Source organism: Microcebus murinus, chromosome 16, assembly GCF_040939455.1.
Source record: "Microcebus murinus isolate Inina chromosome 16, M.murinus_Inina_mat1.0, whole genome shotgun sequence".
NCBI classification, from domain to species: Eukaryota; Metazoa; Chordata; class Mammalia; order Primates; family Cheirogaleidae; genus Microcebus; species Microcebus murinus.
This window is the reverse complement of record NC_134119.1, coordinates 13,123,215-13,143,203: the sequence shown is the minus strand read 5'-3', so window position 1 is coordinate 13,143,203 and position 19,989 is coordinate 13,123,215. Positions and strand designations below refer to the sequence as shown.

Below are 19,989 nucleotides of genomic sequence, written 5' to 3'. Positions count from 1 at the left end.
AATATCCATGAATATCAACAAAGTAGTTGTGGTATATTAATAGACTGGAAAACCACTGAGCAACAAAAAAGGACAAACCACGGATAACACGCAACACGGATGAATCTATGCATCACAGTGAGCACATGATCTCAATGACTCCGCCGATACGAAATTCTATAACGTGCCAAACTAATCGATAGTGACAGAAAAGAGACTGCTAGCTTCTTCTGGGGAGCGTTTACTGGGAAAAGGCAAGAAGTGAATGAAATAGGCTGATGGAAATGTTCTAGATCTTATTTGTGTCAGTGGTTGCACATTTGTCAAATATGCACTGAATGTACACATAAAAGCTGTGCATTTTATTTTATGCATTATACTTCCATTAAAATAAGGTTGCTAGAAACAACAGTGAGAGGTAGCAGCAACATACAGCCTCAAGCCACTGTGGATGTCAGCTCATACCTTAAAATTCACATAGTTGCTGCCCCCTGTTCATACATATGAATCCACACACAATTATTCTCAAGTTATTGGCCCTCAGGTATGGATTTTGATGATGGTCGACAAATGTGCAACACACACACACCATACTTTCTTTCTCAGGTGTCATCTAAGCCACTCACCCCCATTATAAATGATGCAGTTGTGCAAAATCCACTTTGCATCAGCCAGGAAGGCTTCTGTGCAGCCATACATTTTCTTTTTAGCGTTCTGGGAAGAAAAGCCATGGAGCATAATCACCAATGAGTCTAAACAAGCCACAGCCAGAAATACCCGCATCCCCACATAATTTTCTTAGCAGTCATTTGCCAAACTAATTAGAGCTTTTTTTACTCACTTCCCAAGATACTATTACTTTTGAGATCTATAACCCTATAAAAATGTACTCATTGAATTCATCACAGTAACCTGAATTTTCTCATCTCACAGCAGCTGTCATTTATCAAAGTATAGGTCCTCCCAAAGAACAGGATATTCTATGTAATATTTTTTATTACTCATGGTCTCATATAAAGCTCAGGACAACACAGCAAAGTACTTATCATCCCCATTTCACAGACGGGAAAACTGAGGCACAGTAATGTTAAGGAACGTATGTAAAGTTCCCAAGCTATTAATTTATAAAGTGAGGACTCCAATCCTGTCTTTTTTTTTAATACCTTCTTTTATCCACCACACCAAGAGGGTATGTGCAATTTCCCCAAAGAGAGTGAATTTATTGTTTCCAACTTATCAGGGCAGACAATATGAAGTAATGCTTCCTCCTTATGGATGCATTTTATTTCCCATATTTTACTCCAAACAGTTTGAAAATCAGCACCAGGATGATGTACACAACCCAAACTGTTCCAAGTGTAATTTTCGCCATGGAATTTTAACATGAACTTTAAAAAACACCTTCAGGCATTAAAGAAATATCCTTATCAGGAGAATAGGTCAAGTTCTAAGAAGCCACATCTTTATTGCTAATCTGTAGGTTTTCCAAACACTTAATTTTCTCTTCTTCCTTCCTGCTGCTCTCATTAGCACCTCCAAAAGAAAGAAAAGAGGTAAGGCTCAAATCAATAACCCTTAGAAGCTATGACTGTCAGGTAAAAAGCTAGAATCACTCCCAGAAATATTATCAGTGGATTTCGACACTCTACTGCACTGTTGGAAGAATGTTTAGAGAGGAGGAAAGTAGTTAAGAGATCAAACGTTCTTCCATCCAGATAAAAATGGAGCAAGGAAAATGTGGAGAAATAATCTAATTTGAGACAGCGCATGGGAAGTGAGGGAGAGTCCTCAGTCATCTCTACAACCACCAGCTACCATGGTGAGGGTCTTTGGTGGAGGCCGACCTTTTCTAATGTACAAAGGTCCATGGGATGGAAAATGTATTCCGCGTAGTCAGGATGCTGTTCCAATGGAACGGGCTTCTGGAATGCGTCTGTCTATAAAAGAAAATATACACACACAAGAACAAACCCATCATTGCTGAGGAAGACCAAGCATTAACGCTAACAAACGACTTGAGAAATGGAGACAAGTTTTCAGACAATACAGCGGTTTTTTGGGTTTTTTTGTTTGTTTTTCAGACAGAGTCTGGCCCTTGTCTCCCGGGATGGAATGCAGCGGCATCATCATAGCTCACTGCAACCTCCTGCCTCAGCCTCCAAACTAGCCAAGTAGCTGGGACTACAGGTGCATGCCACCACGCTCGGCTAATTTTTCTATTTTTTGTAGAGATGAGGTCTCACTCTTGTTCATTGGTTCTTCTCACTCCAACTCTGGTTTCAAACTCCCGAGCTCATGCAATCCTCCCACCTCAGCCTCCCTGAGTGCTAGGATTACAGGCGTGAGCCACCGTGCCTGGCCCAGACAATACAGTTGTAAAGGTTTCCACAAAGGATGACCTTGGGGTACTACAAATTGGTCCCTCTTGTAACTACGCCTGGCTATTGGTAATCATAGGCCCAGTTGTGTTTCAGTTTCGGTTTTTGTTTTGTTTTCAATATACACCCAAGTAACAGGTCCCATACTCTTACACTAAGATTAATGATTTACAACACACTGTAAGTTAAAAAGATGCTTCAACAAAACAGACAATTTTCCGCCGTGATTGACTTTACAACAATTATGCGAGAAACTAATGTCTTCAATTTTTCTTGTTGGTTTACATACAATTTCTACAGTGTTGACAAGTCTACATGACCCAATCATCAGCAGATATAATTTAGCCTATGAAATATAGGAAGTAATTCCTTTTCATACTCAGCATAAAAATCATCCCACAGCAAAAAAAAAAAAAAAAAAAGTTTTTAACTAAAGGGCAAAATAGGTTCCCAATTTAGCAACATCCAATTGGCATGCTCCAGAATATAATCTCAAAGGAAAAGCTTGTTGTTGTTGGGTTTTTTTATTTTATTTCATTTTATTTTGAGACAGAGTCTCACTCTGTTGCCCCGGCAACAGTGCCGTGGCATCAGCCTAGCTCACAGCAACCTCAAACTCCTGGGCTCAAGCAATCCTCCTGCCTCAGCCTCCCGAGTAGCTGGGACTACAGGCATGCGCCACCATGCCCAGCTAATTTTTTCTATTTATTTTTTTAGTTGGCCAATTAATTTCTTTCTATTTATAGTAGGAGATGGGGTCTCGCTCTTGCTCAGGCTCGTTTTGAACTCCTGACCTTGAGCAATCCGCCCGCCTCGGCCTCCCAGAGTGCTAGGATTACAGGCGTGAGCCACCGCGCCGAGCCATGTTTCTTTTTTTTTTTTTTTTTGAAGAAATAAAACCACAGTGATTACTAAAAGCCAGGCCTGAGATTGTACATTTCCATATACCCATTTGATTTAGAAAACAAACCCTGATTCAGAGTTTCACAAAGGATCCCAGCTGGCCCTTACGGGGCCTTTGTGCAAATCAGAAAGGGGAAACCCCACTCTCAAGTTTCTTTAGATTCGTCTGACATCTGTCATAATATGCTGATTACACTGTCATACTATCAGTTTTGAAAACAAGTTACTTTTCTGCCGTTTTCCTGAACGCTATCATAGTAAATACACAAACCAGGATGGCTGCAGTGTGACAGCCACACGGTGGCCAGCCCTGCTTTCGAAGCAGAGCAAAGGCCTTACTTCAACTCCCATTTCAAAACTGAACTAACCCAATGCTCACCCTCTCTAATATGTTACTGGTCGAGTTTTACATGAAGGTTCCATCATCAGACCTTCCTTATGAAGACTGCTGTACTCAGCTCTCTCACTGAAATGGGATTTTACTAACTCCCATAGGAAGGAGAGAAAGCTCCCCCTTGCCCGGTGGGGCATGAGGTTTCACTTCACAAGCAATCAGAATTTTAAATCTTCACCAACTTTCTAACTCCATGTCATTTCCCCAGGAAACTCCTTTGGGACACAGTGCTCACCACAGAGACTTAACTGAACGCCATCATACCTTATGTTTAATTCACCGATCGCTGAACGTGGGCACACACAAAGGCCCAACGAGCACACGAGACGCCTGAAAAGCTAAGCTGTTTAACAGGAAAAAAGTCACTATATTCATGTATGCTTATACCAAGAATTTTCTTCTTACCCCTGGCTGTTTCATTTTCTGAATGGCGAACTTGAGCAGGTAAGACAACTGTTCAATGTTGAGCATCGTCATGGCTTTACTCTGCGTCTCGATGCACTCTGCTACTGTGATTTTCTACGAGTCAAAATCGTATACGGACGCACGGTTAGAGAAAAGAAATCACTATCCACGTACTTATTTCCCTTCTGCTTTTTCAATCAACTCACACATAAAAAAAGCAACTCCCATCTAAATGAGACGCACTGTTTCGCTTGGCAAAGACTCCAATCTACTAGACCAAAGTGTGCTGGATCGGTGGGTAAAAATTAAAAAGCACAACGATTCATTTATTACCTTATGAGGAAATGGCTTTTAGCTCATGAAGACAACATGAGATCTGAGAAAGGTGTGGGTAGACAGGGACTTGAAAAATCGAATCATTATAACCTCTGGGTTTCAGGAATAGGAGAAGAAAGCGAAGGCCACTGATAGTTTCAGGGTGATCTCCTGGGAGGAATACTTATCAGCCACTTATCTTGATCCTCTTAAAGTTCTGGGCAATCTTTCAGGAAACCGGCAAAGCATTAACTCAATGACATCACTGAGGGGAAGGGAGAGATTTCCCTGCAGAAAGACTGGGAGGCATGGTTGCAGACTGACAGCAAGACTCCATTCCCCAACTCCACTGACATGAACTGACTCAGGACATTCCGGCAAACCACACAAGCAGCAGAGTCTAGCTGTCTACTTCCACAGGCAATGAATGTCATTCCATACGGGAAATTCCCATCAAAGAAGAGACCCAGAGAAACGTCTGAAACCTAATTCGGCTATGTAAATCTGATACTATATCTTAAGGCTTCAGAAGCCTTATGTAGCAGCGACAACAAAAATAGCAAATTCCGATGATGTCAGGAAACACTCTTTAACCATCTGCGTAGGAAGAGCTGAGAAAAGTTTTCTGCAATTAATTTGGATTCAGTTCCCATTCTTCACATTTCTGGGGCCTGCAAAAGGAGCTCTCAGATGTGTCTCGTTGGTTGTCGAGAAAAAGGCCAACACACACGAGACACTCAGAAGCTGAGAACAGTGCACGACACACACACACACACACACACACACACACACGTGTCCACTTGCTTAGCTGCCAGGGCCTGACACTTCTCATTTTCCCAGTGCCTGCCTTACCGTTTCTACCCTGGAAGAAATTTGGGGCCCTAAACCTTAGACACAGAACACCTGCTAGTTTGATTCTTGTGTGTTTCCAAGTAACTATCCATGGTTAACACCTGGGCTGCCTCCCACAACCACACCCCCGCCTCCTTCCTGGCTGGCAGTGCCTGGGTCCTACCACACACAAAGTGCCAGATCAGCATTTATCAAACTTATTTTTTTGGGGGGGAGGGTCTGAGGACTGGTGATCCAATGAGCCCAAGGGAAAATCAGCTAGGAGATAATGGGTGAATCCGCTTGATAACAAGAGATGCAAGGTGAGATACCCTCCTCTCAGGGGGATTTTAGTCTGTCCACACATGTCACCTGAACCCCCAGCAGCCATCTTAGGGCTATGGGGACACTCACCTCCACAATGAGATGCCAAGAGCCTGGCTCTGAACAGACACACTGGCCCCGCCTCTGGGTTCTTCCCACACAGGATAACAAGCCCTGCTGTTTCAGCTGCCTTCATCAGGAACTATGACTTGCAGCGAAAGCATCCTATCTGAGCCACTATCTTTTTTGCAATATCCTCGAACAATTGGGAAGAGTTACTCAAGGCAAAAATTATATATATGTATGTAAAGGCTCCAGTTCCCATACTAACCCTAGTAGAATGAGGTCAGGCTCCAAGCACAGAGGAGGACATTGCTGAGCAAAGCATATCTTATACATTTCTCCATCCTGGATAACCCAAAAGAACAGCAGCCGTCTTCCACTATGTTAGAGGCAGAACGACGTCATCATCACACGGATCTGACCTCTCGTTTCTTTCCATGTCATTCTTACTTTTCTCCTTTCCCTACACAAAAGCATACCACAGACACTGTCCTGTAGCTTGCTTTTTCCCCCACTAAAGACATCTGGGTGACCTTTCCATAGCATACATAGAAAGCCTTCCCATTTGAGATCTAACTCCAGTACCTGGGAATCCAAGAGACACATTTAAAGGGTGTGTTAAATTAACACATTAATGTGCAATTAATGTGTAATTAATTTGGAGATGACATTCTTATTTTCAGCGTTTCAAAAACACATCATCGTTGGGGGTCACCAAGAATAAAAGCCACCTGAGAACAGCAGAAACCCTAATAATCGGTTTAACGTGGAGGGTTTAAGCTGTGCTACAAATGAAGCACATGCACCGACTGCACTACGCCCGGTGAGCTGCTGCCTCCAGCCCGGCACCTGCACCTCCTTCTGCTCGGAAAATCTCCCCCAAATGGCTGCAAAGCTCACTCCTCCCCTCCTCTTTCGGTCTTCCTCAAATCTTAGTGAGGCCCCCCAGACCCCGAAATTTACAATGAAAACACTCTGCACCCTTCTAAGGCTTCCTACTCCCATTCTCTAGTCGCCTTCTCTAGAGCACTTTTCTTCTAACTCATTAAATATGACTTCATTTATTTTGGGTTTTTTTTTTTTTTCCCTTTTCTGCTGAGAAGAACGTTGATCCGTGCCTATTTTCGTGCAGTGTTGAATCCCCAGCACCTAACAGGCACTCAAGAAATACTCGCTGCATAAAAGAAAGCATCAGATGGCCACCACGTGGAACATACACCCACAATTGGTCTTCCCAGCTTGGCTACTGTTGATGATTCATCAATGCGGCAGGAAACGTCATCCAAGAAGGGGAACGACGGCACGAGGTCTTTGCAAAACGTGTGAACTCTTTAAAGATGGATGAGTTAACTTTCAAAACGTTCATCCCAGAAGAATCAGAGACAGCTGCAGATCTCGAAGCGCTCCAAAGACCCAGGAAGGAGGAGAAACAATATTCAGTGCAACTGTCTTTCCGAGAGAGCTGCCGTCCTGCGGCCATGGCCAACAGCTGGTCCAAAAAAATAAGTGACCAGGAGAGAGCAGGTAGAAGGCAAGAAATGTCTCTTTCCCCGGTCGCCTAGATTATTTGAAAAATTAAAAAAATAAAAGGAAGAAAGAGGAAGGAGAGGAAATGAGGCAGGTAATTGCATTCGTTCATCGGGAACTAACCTCACATTCAGGACAAAACCAGTCCCCCTCTGGTTCCGATGTCAGTCTCAGACACTTAGCGTGATAAACCCGGGGACAGAGCTCACAGCAAAGGACTTGGCCTTCCCGGTGACAAACCCAGCAGTAGAAATCATTCCGTCCATCCTGCGGTACAACATCAACAGGGTCTGTGGTGAGTGGCTGCTTCATATAGTAAAACGGACCATGTCTTAGTTCTGACTGAAATGTAGGCAAGAAAGACAGGTTTGGTTTCAAAACAAATGTGCATTCGCAAAGGGAATTTGAACAAGTACAACAATAACAATAAAAGAAAATTATAGCATTTCACAAATTTATTAAAAAGCCAAGCTATCTTGAGTTACTCTACTAAATACAGCATTAGTGGGTCATTAGCTATTATGAAAGGGGTTTTTTTTCTTTCTTTCTTTCTTTCTTCTATTTTAAGAGGTAATGAATTGAAAGCTGATTCTAAGAACTACTAGGCATCTCTAACAGGACAGCACGACTACAACCCAGGCATACCCGAGTTCAAATTTTAACTCTACCATTAACCAGCTGCACGACCTTGAACAAGTCTCTTAATCTCCCAGCTTCAATTTTCTCATCTGTAAAATGGAGATGGTATTACCTAACACTTCATAGTATTGTATTGGGATTAAATGGGATAATATAACGTATGCATTTAACACAGTGCCCCCATATTAACATTGCTAGTACAGTTAAAAGCCTAACCTATGGAAGTCTGAATTTACAAAGCTAATAAAAACATTGCAATTTTCCAGGGATTCTTTAAACAGCAGGCCTCTGGAGAACAGATAATTAGATTTGAGTCACCAAAAAATTGTTTATATGTCTACCCCCAATACACAGCGTATTTATGAGCCAATAAGAGCCTTCCTAAAAAGGTATGGAAAAGTTTTAAACGTGGTAGGTCCTTGTATCTGCCGGGAAGCCACAACTCTTATCCGAAATAAACTATGGCAGAAAGATGAGATGGGTGGCCAATTCACGGGAGCTAGACCTCTTCCTGTCCCAAAACATCACCGAGAAATGCTTCTCTAAAGAAACATTATAAAATCGTGCAAAGCCACACTCCAAACACAAAAAATCACTCAGAAGTAATTCATAAAGAGAATGTCTATCAGAAACCAATATGAAATCCTACTTAGGAAGTGTGAGAAAGTCCAGCAAAATAGTTCAAAAAGACCAGGTAACTAGCTGTGTGACCCTACTAAGAAAGCTACTCAACCCACTTTGAGCCTCGATTTCCTTGGCAGTAAAAAACCCTGGATAATAGTTTAGCCACATCCATATTACCTACTTTTGAAGAAACATCACTGTACAATAAGCTTATCTGTCCTTCAATCAAACACTACAGTTTCCTCCACAGATATCTCATATTATTGGTCAGATAACTGCATACTCTGTGTTGATCCTATGAATGGGAACCTTTTTCCATTATATTTCCTAAATGGTTAGTGTTGGTACATAGAAATGCTGTTAGCTTTTTAATATTGACCTTATAATAAGTAATTCTAATCGTTTATTGGCTGAAAATCATATTATTAATCTTTCTAAGTAACATCAGAGTTGTGTCTGCTCAAGTCTAACACTTTTGCATTAGTTTTCTTTTTTCTTTCTTTTAATGGCTAGGACCTCCCATGATAATGTGAAAGGGTCACCCAGATTGAAGGAACCCAATCTTGTTCCTGGCTTGTTCCTTGTCTTGTTCCTGGCTTTTATCATAAGGTTTTAATGTTCTCAAAATGCCTGGTATTTCTACAATCCTTGATAAAAAGTCTTATAGATGCTCATTTAAGCAGACCTTTGTGGGGTTTTTCCCCATTTTTTTTATTATTTCAGCATATTATGGGGGTACAAATGTTAAGGTTATATATTGCCCTTGCCCTCCCTCCCCACAAGCAGATCTTTGTTAATCACTCTAAGCCTCCCTACTTTAATTTCTACAAAGTAAAGAGCCAAGTGTGATTGTGTAATTCTTTAACCCAGTTATTTCCCTGTTTCACATCAACTTTTAAGACAGAGCGATCTACTTGGTTTCCAGGGAATAACATCATTTTAACAATATTCTTTTCATGTTTCACTTTTTTAACATACTGCTGTGCACACATCATCTTCACGTTACACTAAAAACTGCCCAGATACTAAGTACCCAGGTACTTAGGACAGACGCTACAGGTTGAACAGCCCTAATCCAAAACTCTGAAATGCTCCAAAGAGCACTGACATGACTTACAAGTGGGAAAGTACACACCTGACCTCATGTGACAGGTCATAGATATTAAACATATGGCATAAAGTTACCTTCAAAGCTATATCCGTAAAGTATACATGGAACGAAAATTAATTTTGTGTTTGGACTTGGGTCTCTTCCCCAAGACGTCTCATTATATATACACAAATATTCCAAAATCTAAAAAAAATCCAAAATCCAAAACACTTCTGGTCCCAAACATTTCGGATAAGGGATACTCAACCTGTACTAGCTTTACTTCACAGATGGCAAAACTCAGCTAAAAAGACTTATCTGACCTCAGAGCCCAGAGCAAAGACTAAAACCAAGCTCTCCCAGACCCTCTCTTTTCCCTATACCCCACACAAGGCAATGCCTGACGCAGAAGAGATTCTAATAACTTAGCGACCCCCTCAGAGAACATTCTCCGTAATACAAAATAAGTTCTACATAACACACAAAGCTGGAGGGGAAAAATATCTCAACAGTAAGAAGACTACCAAAACCCTAACAGAAGGGAACATGAATAGCATCTAGTGCAGGGTGGGTAGCAGCATCGCTGCCTAGGTGCCAGTAACACTCACACACACAGAAAACTGTGACAACCAAAAAGAAAAATTAGCTGGGTGTGGTGGCATGCGCCTGTAGTCCCAGCTACTCGGGAGGCTGAGGCAGGAGGACTGCTTGAGCCCAGGAATGTCAGGCTGCAGTGAACTATGATCATGCCACTGTACTTGATCCGGCGTGACAGAGCGAGACCCTGCCTCAAAAACAACAACAACAACAACAAAAACTGGACAGCCAACAATGTCTGCAGACATCACCAAATGTCCGAGGGGCGAGGGCAAAACTATCTGTAGTTGAAAAGCATTAATGTAGAGGGTCTATCTACCAAGGAAAATGGTTGCTTGACTTAGGGGAGGGGGGTTGGTTGCAGAGGAAGTAAAAGGAGGAAGAGGAGGAAGGAGGGAAGAAGAGGAGTAATTTCCATTGAAAGATAAACTGTATGGAGCAAGCAGAACTATTTCTAACCTGAGAGAGCTCTTCGAGGATGCTACTGTGGTTTTTGTAAGGTAACAGTAAGTCACATTTTCAGTGTCCGACTTCCTTTCAGAGAGTTAATAGGACAGGAGAGTTGCGAAGATCTAATCAAAACTGAGAATCAAATGTGACATCTGGTCTCCCTAACCACCAACTCAAGTCCTCTCTCACCGGAGCCAGGGTATTGAGCTTCGGAATTAAGCCTCCCCTGCCGCCACCATCCCCGCCCCAGCCCCACCCGGCGGGGTGTGGGTGTCCCTAGGAGGACCGCAAGCATGGCCAGGCCGCTCCACACTCTTTTCAGGAGACTGCCTCCTTTGCTGCAGCTGCCCCGGTTGCTGAGAACTAGCTGCCCGGTTAGTCTGCTCGTCAATCAGATACTTTCCTTATCTGCTGCTTGTAAGTGTTTCCTGCTCCGTAAAAATAATCTGATAACAAATATGGAACATTTAAAAAGGAAAAGGCACATCATTTCAGACAAAATGAGTTATGATTTTTCTCCCCCACAAGTAAAGGGTGTGCTACCAAGCCTGACAGCAAGGGAAACAGGTTGCAGCCTGTGTTGTTATGGGATAACTGCAGGTTATTATGGGACATTGCAGGAAAGCAAATGTTCTCATTTCCCTGCTCCTTCCACAGGCTGGCTTAACAACAAAATAGGAAAGGCCTGTCTATTTGCTCCCGGAATACCTTCATTTACATCAGGAGCCAGGCAAACTTTCTATAAAGGGGTCTATAAAGACAGTAAACAGCTGAGGCTTTGCAGGCCGTATAGGCTCTGTTGTAACTTCTCAACTAGGCCCCTGTAGCACAAAAGCAAACACAGATGAAAAGCAAAGATGAATGAATGAATGTTGCTGTGTGCCAATAAAACTTTATTTACAAAAACAGGCTCCAGACAGCATCTGGCCCACATGAGTGCTCTGGCTAAGTGTGAACACAGGGTACACGTATGGGGGATGAGAGACCACAAACTCAAATTCCTACAGAGGCCACATGGGTACCATACATGGAGTGCGAGTGGCCCTAGCATCAGCATTCATTCTCCTACATTTGATCGAAATCATAGGTACTGCAAAGTATGTTCAAATGAAAAAAAAAAAAAAAAAAAGGCACAGCCCTGGAGGGTGAGGATGTACTAGCATTCAGCCTCGAGGTAGGAAAGACAGCAGGGAGGGGCAGAGCTCTCGCCCAACTTAAGGGGGCAGCCCCCACTCAGCTCCAGCAATCTAGGTGTTAGGTGCACATACTGGCCTAGTGCTGCCTGACCTCGGAGGGAAGCCAGCAATCCCTACTGTCCCCTCAACTGTCTCAACTGTTAATACACTGCCCCAGCCCAACAAAGGACTGCTGCAAAACGTTCCAGTTTTTGAGATAATGCATGGGCCCAAGAAAGTAAGTTCTAGGCCACCCATTTGTGACACGTATACACCCTGTGCTCAGAGAAGGTGAGGAGGGGCCCCATCACTTCTTTGCCACATTTGATCAAAAGTATTCCTAGGCCGGGCGCTGTGGCTCACGCCTGTAATCCTAGCTCTTGGGAGGCCGAGGCGGGCGGATTGCTCAAGGTCAAGAGTTCAAAACCAGCCTGAGCAAGAGCGAGACCCCGTCTCTACTATAAAAAGAAAGAAATTAATTGGCCAACTGATATATATATATAAAAAATTAGCCGGGCATAGTGGCACATGCCTGTAGTCCCAGCTACTCGGGAGGCTGAGGCAGAAGGATCACTCGAGCCCAGGAGTTTGAGGTTGCTGTGAGCTAGGCTGATGCCACGGCACTCACTCTAGCCTGGACAACAAAGTGAGACTCTGTCTCAAAAAAAAAAAAAAAAAAAAGTATTCCTAAGGTCATTTTGTACAAATCTGCTAACAGATTATTTCTGAATTCTTTAATGGGGATGGGGGAGAAAACCTCCCCAAAAAACACTGTGAACTCAAATGTCCTGAGAACTAAAGATTAGAGTGAGATAGATAGATAGATAGATAGATTTTTATTTTTTGAGACAGAGTCTCACTTTGTTGCCCAGGCTAGAGTGAGTGCCGTGGCGTCAGCCTAGCTCACAGCAACCTCAAACTCCTGGGCTCAAGCAATCCTGCTGCCTCAGCCTCCTGAGTAGCTGGGACTACAGGCATGCGCCACCATGCCCGGCTAATTTTTTCTATATATATTAATTGGCCAATTAATTTCTTTATAGTAGAGACGGGTCTCACTCTTGCTCAGGGTGGTTTCGAACTCCTGACCTTGAGCAATCCACCCGCCTCGGCCTCCCAGAGAGCTAGGATTACAGGCGTGAGCCACCGCGCCCGGCCGATTAGAGTGATACTTATCAGTAAAGGCCCCAATTACATTTTGGGTAAGACATTTCTTGTCCCATCTACTACAGGACACTTAGCAACCTGACCCTCCCTCCACAAAATGCCAGGAGCGTCCTGGGCATTTTCAAACCTTTGCTACGGGGTGAAGCCATTGGAACGAAGGACTTTTTTTTTTAAAAAACTCCCCTAAAAGTAATAAATTCCAAATATGTAAAAAATGGGTAAAACAGGGGCCAAAGTTAAAACCCAACCCCTATCTCTGCTTGGCAATAAAAGGTCTCCATCAAAAGTGGAAACATATGGTTTATCTGTTTTTCCAATGTCAGAATGGCTTTCTTTCCAGACCACTATAACACAGAAGAGAAACGAGAGTGAAGAAAAAGAAAAGAGAAGAGATGGAGTCTTGATATATGCCAGAAGTCAAAAGAAAGTGACAGCTTACAGAGCCCGAGAGCGGATGGAACGAGCAGAACAGGCGGAGTGTGGGACCCCAGGGAGGGTGGGGTCGGGGAGAGGGCACAGGCCCTATGTCTGAAGGGCAGGCTCTGCTCAGCTCCAGCTAGGTCTTTCTAAGTGTTGTACTGTTATAAGTCTGAATGTTTGTCTCCTCCACCCTCAAAATTCCTATGTCGAAATCCTAACCCCAAGGTTAGAAACTCAGAGCCCTTGGGAAGTGATTAGGGCTCTGCCCTCATGAATGGGATTAGTGCCCTTATAAAAGAGATCCCCGCCAGGCATAGTGGCTCACGCCTGTAATCCCAGCACTCTGGAGGCCAAGGCAGGAGGATCCCTTGAACCAAAGAGTTCAAGACCAACCTGGGCAACATAGTGAGACCCCCCCCCCATTACCCCCATCTTTATTAAAAATTTTTTTAATTAGCTGGGCATAGGTGGTGCACCTGTATTCCTAGCTGCTTGAGAGGCTGAGGCAGGAGGATCACCCGGGCCTGGCATATGAGGTTGCAGTGAGCAATGATCATGCCAGGCACTCCCTTTAAAGGATTTAAGTTCCCCTTGAGGAAACAGATTGTACATGAGAGAGAATGTCCCAACTATGCAAACATTGTATGTTAGAAGGAATTATGGGGTGGAAGGTCAGGAATCTCTTCTCTTTACAGTTAAGGCTATAACTTCTTTGCCAACAAAAATCTCCTGGCCCTTCTGCCTGGGAGTTTTAGTTCAAAACACAAACCTGTAGTCAGCCTTATGATGTTCTTAGTTCAAACCCCTATTTCACAACATAACTGAGGCTCAAAGATGAGAAAGCAACTAACAAGGCCACACAGCAAGACTCCCCGACGCCGCGGGCCAGAACCAGCCTGGTGTCCAGGTGGACCGCGTTCCCTCTGCCACCCACACCGAAGACGACTGGGAACTCGGGGGCACACTCGTGCCCTGCGTCCCCTCACTCGTTCTCTGCCATGTCCCACACCCCAAGTGCTTTCTGTATTCCCAAGCCCCCACTCTGTGTCTAACTTGGGGGAGCCAGCAGTGCCAGACGCTGGACACGTTTCAGAGGCCGCCAGCCCAGAGGGGGACACAGACTCACAAACACATGTTTGTGGTCACAAGGCCTAAGTGTTATGGAAATGGTGCTAACACACAGATGGGGCAGGGAGAGGAGAGCGCGCCTTGAACTGCCCAGGTAAATAAGCTTCCAGAAAAATGGGTGCGAGTCAATTCCCAAATGACAGGTAGAAACTCACAAAGCGTGTGCACATGCATGTGCGCGCACACACAGAGCGGGCATGAGGAGACTATTTCTGCACAGAAGGGACAGCAATGTGCTCTCAGGACTTACTGGGCATAAGTAAGGAAGCGTTGGCCCAGAAGTTCAATTACTGGCTAAGTAAAAGTCTGAGGATTATCTGTGGCCTTCATGTTTCTTTCTTAGCCTTCAGTCCTGACAGCTAGGAGAAGGCTCCTGGGTCACAGGGGTGTCAGTGGCTTTAAGCCAGACAGACAGATATAAGCTCAAATGCAGCTGCTTACTTGCTCTGATACCTTGAAGAGGTAGCTCAGCCTCTCTGAACCTGCGTGTTTCATCCGTAAAGTGGACACATTACAGCCCTTCCTCATGGGGTTGTCACAGCAGCAAATAGTGCTTTTAGTATTGTCATCGTCTACACTATTATGTATTGCAATGCACCTCAAAATTTATTTAGGACCCACCAGTCCCTTCTATAACACAATTCTTAACTCACTTAAACCTGTGCAATATAATCCGACACGGTAGCTACAAGCCACTGGTAGCCACTTAAATTTAAATAAAATGAAAAACTCAGTTCCTCAATCACACTTCCCGCTTCCAAATGCTCAAGAGCACATGTGGCTTGTGGCTGGCATACAGCTTAGTCTAGAACCTGGTTGAATTTTTATTATTATTGATGTCATTTAGCAGTATTAATATTCACAACAACCGTGTGAAATTAGGAGTAGCAGCAATATCCCCATTTCGGTATGAGAAAACCAGGCACACAAGAGGTTAACTTGCCCACAGCCACACGGCAAAAGCAGAGCTGGCATTTCGCTATGTAATTTTGAGATTGAAAATAGATTTGTGCTCAGAAACACACACCTCTCACGGGCCTGGGCATTTAACCATGGTAAGTTCTCTTCCCGTGAAGGAAACAATCTTGTTTAATTCAGCCTAAATCCCCGGGGCCTGCTCCAGGACTCAACAACGCACAGAAGAGTATGTAGCCTGCATCAAAGAATTTTAAAGCTAGACGATTCCTTAGGCAAGATCCAAACAGCGAATAGATTCTCCATATCTAGTTGGTTGGTCCTGGCTGCCAGGGGAGGGTGGGGTCTGAGAAAGAGTCCTGCTGCCAGGTGTGTGCTCATCACCCTAAGTCTACCTCAGGCAGTGCCTCCTACCATAGACCCAAACCCCCCATTTTACAGATGAGAAAACTGAGACCAGAGGGAGCAACCACCTCCAGGCGGAGCTTAGAATCAGTCGTACTGGCTGGGCCCAGGAGGGGGAAAATCCTCAGGCCACACAGAAAACACTAAATCCAAAGAAAAGCCCTGACCCTTCAAGAACAATGCCCTCATCTCATCTGTGTCACTGCTCTGTCCCCAAAACAGACCTGAAAACCCACTGGGAAGTCCTGCACAGCCCCACTTTGAACTGCCCTTTCTGTCCTACGCAAATGACAGCCAGTGCAAGGTGGCTTGCTAAGTGCAGAGAACACTGGCTCTTAGAGAGACCCAGAGAGACCCGCCGCGGCCCGGACACACACACAGGCTGCCAGCGGCTGCTTTACCTGCTCCTTGTTATTGTTGTTCAGTAAGCCGGGTTTCTTTTTCTTTTTAATGGGGCTTGCTGACGCCTCCTGTGGCGAGTGGCCGTTGGAAGAATGTGGAGGGCTGGGTAACTTTCTTTTCTGGGCTGTTCTCTCTGTAGAGACAGGATCTGAAAGAGACACAGAACCACTCATTTGAAAGCAGTCAGGGAGGCCAGGGCCCACCGGGAGGGGGAGCGTGGGACACAGTGCGCGTTGTCCCCAAACTCCTGGTGCCATTTCAGTGTTCCTCCTCCTAGAATTACCCGACCTCCTCCTCAAAGTCTGTCTCAGAGGTCAGGCTTTCTGCGTCCCAGGTAACAGTTTTGTAAAAATCTTAATTTGTTGCCAAAATATAAAAATTGGGAAACTTCACCTAACAATCTAGATTTGGGCTTCTCTTAAAAAAAAAAAAATACCAGATCAGGTCTACCCGGCCTCGTGCCACCAGATACAGCTGGATCACAGCCACCCGCTCAGATGGAGATGAGCTCTCCATTTCGCCACAGCCACCACTCTTCCTTACTGTGTCCCTGTTAACAGGCAAGGCCACGACCAAGCCGCCAAGAGTCGCCACCCAGGCGCCAACATCGTTCTCATCCCAAAGAAATATCTCTTCTCCACAACCATGCCCGATGGTGAACACAGGAAATCACGCAAGACAGACCAAGAAGGCCACACGCTTCAAGGAAACGAAGGCGCTCATTCTTCCTTGTGGAAGACGACAGCATTTATTAGGCTAACAGAGCACAACTGAGTAAAAACACACCCCACACACCAGAAAGTTCTCACGGCCCTGTCACCGCAGGCATGGTGTCTGAGCTCCTCCTCCAAAGTGATCAATGCCAATAGCATTCCCGATTCTCACCTGAAAAGGGCCAGCCCTGCTCCTGTCAATCCACCCCTTGCTTTTGTCTCCCGGCATCTCGCGTGAACACGTGCACCCTTCCTCCACCACCCGTCCGAGCTTCACCTGCGAGGGATGGAATCCACTCCATGCCTGACGGTGGTCTCCTGCGCTTAGGGCCCGTGCAATGGCACGGCTCGGTGCGGCTCACGTCCTGAGGAAGGAAAGCTACGGACACAGAAAAGGAGAGCCACGCCAAGAGCACAGGGGTGGGAAGGGAAGTGACATCCAGAAAGGTGACTAGCTCGAAAGACACCCACCACCCCCCACCTCGTGGTGCCGCTTGGGCAGGTGCCAGCGCGGGCTTCGTGGTGCCTCTGTCTCTCCCCCTGTCTACAGGGGAGTCACCGGTGGCGGGTTACCAGGGTCCATTCCGACACCGCCACACCTGGTCCTCCTAGTGGTTTTGCTTTTGACGGAAGGCAAAGCGTTTTCCAGCAGACTCACAAAGGGAGACAATGAATGGTTTTCAAAAAATGCAACCCACACGATGGAGCTCTCCAGCCTCCTGGGCAGACTCCAGGAAAACCCCGAGTAAAAACAGAGACCCAGCCCTGAGAGGAAATTAAATGCTAACCACAGGCACCTTGAGGGTGAGCAGACCCCTGAGTCCGGGATCACAGCACAGACATCAAACTGGAGGCCCAGAGAGCCCAAAGGGTTGGCCCACAGGCACACGACAGCTAGTTAGGGAGGAAGCTCCCTAAAAGGGTACAACCTGGGGTCAGCCTGATCCCCCAGAGGAAACCTCCCCTCATTCCCAGAGGGGTCCTCACCGTCACACGTGAAAACTCTCACTCTCTCCACCTAGCTTTGACCCAACGGTCCCCTCCTAGAAACACATTCTACAAACACAGTCACGGGGGGCAAAGCAGTTCGAGATGACCCAACTGCAGCTCTATGCCGTACCCAAGACTGGAAACAACCTTAGCGTCTGCAAACAGAGGACTGGTCTAACAACATCTTACAGTCACACAACGGGCTATTCCGGGCCACCAAGAACAATGAGGCACCTCTACAGGAACCGATGTGTGACACTCCCTATGCTTCTGCATCCAGTCAAAAGAGGAACGTTTGTGTCTGGCACCATTAACAAACCAACACACACCTCCCATTAAAGATGCAATATACACAGCAATGTTTGCATAAACCTAGAATGTTCCTAGATGAACACAAAAGTATGACAGCACTCCACCTGGGGACTGGTAGTTATCTTGGAAGGAGAGCCTGCAGGGAGTGGGGAAGGATTATTTTTCACTATATGCCCTTGTGTACTGTATTTACCATGAGCCTAGGTGACTTTATCAAAAAGTATTTAGACGGCCGTGTGCAGTGGCTCACGCCTGTAATCCTAGCTCTCTGGGAGGCCAAGACGGGTGGATTGCTCGAGGTCAGGAGTTCAAAACCAGCCTGAGCAAGAGCGAGACCCCATCTCTACTATAAATACGAAGAAATTAATTGGCCAACTAATATATATAAAAAAAATTAGCCGGGCATGGTGGCACATGCCTGTAGTCCCAGCTACTCGGGAGGCTGAGGCAGCAGGATTGCTTGAGCCCAGGAGTTTGAGGTTGCTGTGAGCTAGGCTGACACCACGGCACTCACTCAGACTCTGTCTCAAAAAAAAAAGAGTATTTAGAAGGTTTAATTTCACATAAAAAAGCAGCAAGTGCAAACCAAAGCCAGCACTAAGCAAATGAGGGAGGCCTGACTCAGGATAAGAAGTGTCACCAGCGGATAAAGTCGGGGCCAGTCACCAAAGGGTTGGGGACCACGGGAGGGAGTTTGGGGTTTGTTGTATGTAAACCTGATAAACCCCAATAATGCTGCTCCAGGGCCAGAGTATGGAGGTTTCATAAAGGTGTTTGGGGGGCTCAAAGGAAACTGTCCCAGAGAAATAGCATCCTGCCAGGGGGAAAATCTGAAAGCAATCAGGCAAAGGTTTGGGTTTTGTTATGTTTTTAGTTTGTGAGATTTTGAGAGAAGTGTATGAGCAAAGACTCGCCAACGAGAAGGTGCGGGGCATGTTCAGGGAAAAGCAAGGTGTGTGTTCCTGTTTCTCAACGGAGCGCTATTGGATTCTGGAAGGGACAGCTCTGCTCACTGCAAGGACAACCTCGGCACTCTGCCACTCATTGCCACTAGTACCCCTAAACACTGTCAGAACAAAAGGTGCAGCTACACGCTTCCCAAACAAGTGGTACTGCCCCCCTGAAGAGCCACCAAGCTAGAAAATGGGGCACAGTGGATGGATGCAGGAAGTGCTTATTCAGCCCTTGGAGCCAGAAAGGGCCCCAGCTCCTCCCTGGACAGTCTAAGTTATCCAAGTGAACGGCTACCATTCCCTGGGACATGGTTCCTGACATGCGGTCCCTGCACCACTAGCAACAGTGTCACCTGGGAATTGGCTGGAAATGCAAATTCTCAGGCTCCCACCCCAGATCTACCGAATCAGAAACTCCAGGGTAGGGCCCAGCAATCTGTATTTTAACTAGTCCTCCCAGGGATTGGGAAGTATGCTAGTTTGACATGTCTGGTATATGTTTGAGGAGCGGTGTTTGAGTTCTCATGAGTCAAGAATCCTGTTCCACACTGGTGAGCCAACGTCCTTGATTTCCCCACCGCTATCTGAGGGCCTGATTCAGGACTGAGCAAACAGAAGCCACCAAGGAGGCATGGGTAGACAATGAGTTTAAACAGGATACGACCCCAGGCAAGCCTCTTCACCTCTCAGGGCCACAAAGACTCACCTGTACAATGGGAAGAGAGGGGGAAAAGGGGCCAAAACCTTAAGCTCTTGCCTGGAGTCCAAGACAGTGCTTCAGGGACCCACGAACCACATGCCACCATGTGATTCACGAATGTACTTGCATAGGTGTGCTATGCAACCTATGTGCATAGCATTCCAAAATGTGCTATGCATTCCAAAATGCTCCA

The 19,989-nt window shown here is 45.5% G+C and overlaps 1 protein-coding gene across 26 annotated transcripts in view; it reads right to left on the bottom strand.

Moving 5' to 3' along the window:
* The window catches only part of ZMYND8 (zinc finger MYND-type containing 8), a 141,950-nt gene that overhangs the window by 64,609 nt on the left and 57,352 nt on the right, over positions 1 to 19,989 (bottom strand). For 15 of the 26 annotated variants that reach the window (XM_076010892.1, XM_012742934.3, XM_012742951.3 and 12 more), the window contains 5 exons: positions 16,128 to 16,276; positions 7,243 to 7,461; positions 4,060 to 4,173; positions 1,824 to 1,916; positions 606 to 693 (listed from right to left, as the gene is read on the bottom strand). In XM_076010892.1, the coding sequence (XP_075867007.1) occupies positions 606 to 693; positions 1,824 to 1,916; positions 4,060 to 4,173; positions 7,243 to 7,461; positions 16,128 to 16,276 (663 nt within the window). Of the gene's footprint in view, positions 1 to 605; positions 694 to 1,823; positions 1,917 to 4,059; positions 4,174 to 7,242; positions 7,462 to 16,127; positions 16,277 to 17,118; positions 18,660 to 19,989 lie in introns of those variants that run through there. The other 11 variants (XM_012742957.3, XM_012742949.3, XM_012742961.2 and 8 more) reach the window with 3 other exon arrangements.